A 3,614-nucleotide genomic window follows, 5' to 3' on the forward strand; every position below is an offset into this window, starting at 1 on the left:
CGCTTCCACTCTTTCCCGGGGAAGAAAGCTCTCTAAGAGCATCATTTCCGCATATAGCCAACATGTAGTCAGCAGGGTCGACCTGGAAGAGCTCCCTCAAATGCCTACTTTCAAACAGCCAAAAGGGGAAAACTTTCATCTATTTGACAACATTCCATGACCCAGAAGTGATTTTCAGAGGAATATGCACATCGATGTAAGAATATGAAATGAAACCATACCTAAACACCACGGGACAATAATCTTTCCAGCGAAACTCCACCGACTGATGAGGCGGTGTATTCTTCGATCCCTCGGGTGGAAACCGAGTCCAGAACTTCTCTCTGGGATCGAAATCGCTGGGCTTAAGCTCCCTCAAGATTGAAGCATGCCTCCCCACAGAATACCTATCAAAATCAAACTTAATCAAACTACACTCCAGAGTACAAAACAAACCCAGGAACGTAAGCACAACATGATTCTGACTCAATGGGCTAAGAATACTACAATGAAGGTGGATAATTTACCTGATACCCAATTGCAAATTAAGCATTAGATCATAATTCTTATGCCCTTTGGATATTGTCTGACCAGGTTTCTTAACGTCGCCGTCGAAACAGCAGGGGTTTCGCCGGAACTGGCGGAACCCATACCGGTCCGCCACAATTCCTTCTCCATAAATCATGGCGGCTTCGGCGTTATCGATGATATCACAAGTAATATCCCCAGCTTCGCCGTCAGATTCCCATATGCAAATCTTCGGGAAAATCCTCTCCCCTCCCAAACTTCCTCTCCCTATATCAACAGACGATCTCTTCCGCGTCGTCACTATCAAATCGTTCTTATCTATCCTTTTCAACAAATTCCCTTTACCTCCGCCATTGCCGTTCAGCTGCTGAAGCTGAATTCTCATGCTGTTCCCTTTCTCTTCGTTCCAGTTTCCGGCGCAGCTGCTGCCGTCGGCCCACATGATAACTCCGTTTCCTTTGGGGATTCCATTCTCCCACTGACCCTCGTACTTGTTCCCATTCGCCCAAATCAGAACTCCTTTGCCGGAGATAACGCCGTTCTTCCACTCACCGACGTACTCGGTCCCGTTCCGCCACACGTAGCGGCCACGACCGTCCTGTAGATTCCTCCGCCATGTCCCCTCATAGAAATCCCCATTGGCATACCGCTTCTGACCATACCCATGCTTCCTGTCCGCGACCCACGCGCCGCGGTAGGTATCGCCGTCGACGCCGACAAAAGTCCCGAACCCTTCCATCCTCCCCGACCTGAACTCTCCGACGAACGTCGCCCCACTCGGCCACGAGAACTTCCCTTTACCCGAAGCTTTACCGCGCTTCCACTCCCCTTCATACATACACCCATCCTTCCACAGATACTTCCCGGATCCGTGAGGAACACCGCCGGAGAAGCCCCCGGCGTACAGATCACCATTCGGCAGCTTCTTCTCGACCTCCCCTTTCGCATCGCCGACGTACGTGGGAGCCACGCGCCGGTTCCCGGCTTGAGATCGGGAACGAACCATCGGAACCGGAACTGGAGAGAACACCAGATCTCCTCCGGCTTCGTCTTCCTCCTCCTCCTCCTCCTCTGCTTCAAGCTTCTTATTCTTCACCGTCTTCGTGACGCCGTTTGACTCCTCCCACGACAAAGCCCCACGCATTTTGTCTCATCAAACTCCTCAAACCTCAACGGAAATCCTAGGCTACAGGGTCTAGCAGCCACGCAGCTCGGCCGCCGGAACAATCCGCATTTACCGGCGATCACTCTAGAAAATTCGCCGGAGACTAAAAAGAATAATCCCCAAAAAAATTTAACAGGCCTCGATGAAAAAATTCTAGAGAGAGAGGGGGTATAATATTTGAAGCCGACTTTAGGAACACTGCAGTTACAAGGGAGTCACACAAACATCAAACTTTAATACGTATACCATTGCGTAATTACATAAATACCCTAAATTTTCTCTTTTATTTTCGTTTTTGCAACTCTAACGGCGGAATCTTCTTCCCTCGACGTGCCGTGACGGAATCCCAAGGACGTATCGTTACTTGTTGTTAGTATCTGCGTTAAAAACTTAAAAGCAGGCTGTGTTTCCTCTTAAGCCCTTGCTTATTGGATTTAACTACAAGTTTGTCACTGCCTCTGCGTGTTTAAAAGTCTAATTATTTTCCCCGCAAAAGCTAAAGATCAATAAATGGACCGACTAATAATATATGGTGGATATTGAAATTGAATTTAATTGAGAATTATTGTACGTTAAGTCTTCTCTTTGTGGTATATAAAACTACGTGAAATATTCATTTTTTCTGATGATCATGTGATTTTTATGTGATAATGATATATAACAATTTAGATGCATAAAGAAACCTAAATAATCATTAAAACGGGTATGTTTTTGCTTTCTTTAATTTTTTTTATATGCTATGAAATCCCGACATACTAATAAACTCTAAAGCAAAGAACCCTTGGCAGAAATATATATATATATATATATATATATATATATATATACTTACATTAGGTCAAATGTGTTACTTATCGCATTTTTTTTTATATATTGGGAACCCCGACTATTACCCTTCAAACGCGCTGACCGAGTAAACCCAAACCCACACGCATGAGCCTGCAACACACGCGTGGGAGGTAGATCAGCCGTAACTGACAGACGATAGGTGAGCGGGCAAGGAGTCGAACCCTCAACCTCTCGGTATTTATCGCATTTTTAGGTATATGTTGCATTACATTTGTTCTGCCAGCAATGCAAGAGAGCATTAATATTCATATTCATTTGTCTGTGACAATAAAATAAAATTTTCAAAATCCCTTTGGCATGAACCCAATTATAACATACATTGTGAATGACAGTAATTATTTAAATTATTTCCCCTTCTTCGTCGATTATTAAAGTTATTTTTGCGCTTCAGATTATTTTATCTAAAATGTAAATAGACTAAGACCGATCTGGTAACGAGCAACGTGGGATTGTGTTAAATCGATGAAAAATTATATCTAATTATTTTTAAAAACATATTGATTGGTTTATTCATAAAAATCATATTTATTTATTTTAATAATTACGTTATCATTCAACCTGATTCGATTAAATAGATTCTGCATTTTCTAATCGAGAAATATCCATCTAATTAACTAACCATACAACGGTTCTTTTTTCACCTTTTTAGTTGCGATTATTAATTGGATAATTTAATGATAGTTTTAATGTTATGGCCCATTATTCATGAGGTGGTTCTTAAGCCACCTCAGGCCAGGACCTTGCTATTTCATTGGATTATTACTATATAGTTTTATCATATTCATCACCCATTATTATATATTAATGGAGGCATGATAATATGTAAATATACTGATACCACACATTCTCATGTTGCGAAATTCGTTTGATTTTGGCAAACGTTCAACAATTTAGGCAGTCCAAATTAAAATTGTATTTTTATATGTTTAGTTAAATAACCTATATATTTTTTTTATTGTGATATATGGAAGAACGTATATTTTTATTCGATATATGTGGATATTGTTCTTCCACATGCACATCTGCATGCAGCTTTCATGGCCTAAGTAAACGAGGTACGTAGGCGAGTTTTTTTTTTTTTTTTTTTTTTTTG

The 3,614-nt window shown here is 41.5% G+C and overlaps 1 protein-coding gene and 1 long non-coding RNA gene across 2 annotated transcripts in view; one reads left to right on the top strand and one right to left on the bottom strand.

Moving 5' to 3' along the window:
• The window catches only part of LOC104817037 (phosphatidylinositol 4-phosphate 5-kinase 1-like), a 4,196-nt gene extending 2,103 nt beyond the window's left edge, over nt 1–2,093 (bottom strand). The window contains exons 1-3 of the mRNA XM_010546112.2: nt 507–2,093; nt 222–386; nt 10–104 (exon numbers count right to left, since the gene is read on the bottom strand). Coding sequence (XP_010544414.1) covers nt 10–104; nt 222–386; nt 507–1,651 — 1,405 coding nt within the window. The 5' untranslated portion in view covers nt 1,652–2,093. The remainder of the gene's footprint in view (nt 1–9; nt 105–221; nt 387–506) is intronic.
• Nucleotides 2,094–2,469: 376 nt separating this feature from the next.
• LOC104817044 overlaps nt 2,470–3,614 on the top strand; it is a 2,745-nt gene continuing 1,600 nt past the window's right edge. Inside the window, exon 1 of the long non-coding RNA XR_772451.1 lies at nt 2,470–3,576. This is a non-coding gene — a long non-coding RNA (uncharacterized LOC104817044). The remainder of the gene's footprint in view (nt 3,577–3,614) is intronic.

Source organism: Tarenaya hassleriana, unplaced genomic scaffold, assembly GCF_000463585.1.
Source record: "Tarenaya hassleriana unplaced genomic scaffold, ASM46358v1 Cleome1, whole genome shotgun sequence".
NCBI classification, from domain to species: Eukaryota; Viridiplantae; Streptophyta; class Magnoliopsida; order Brassicales; family Cleomaceae; genus Tarenaya; species Tarenaya hassleriana.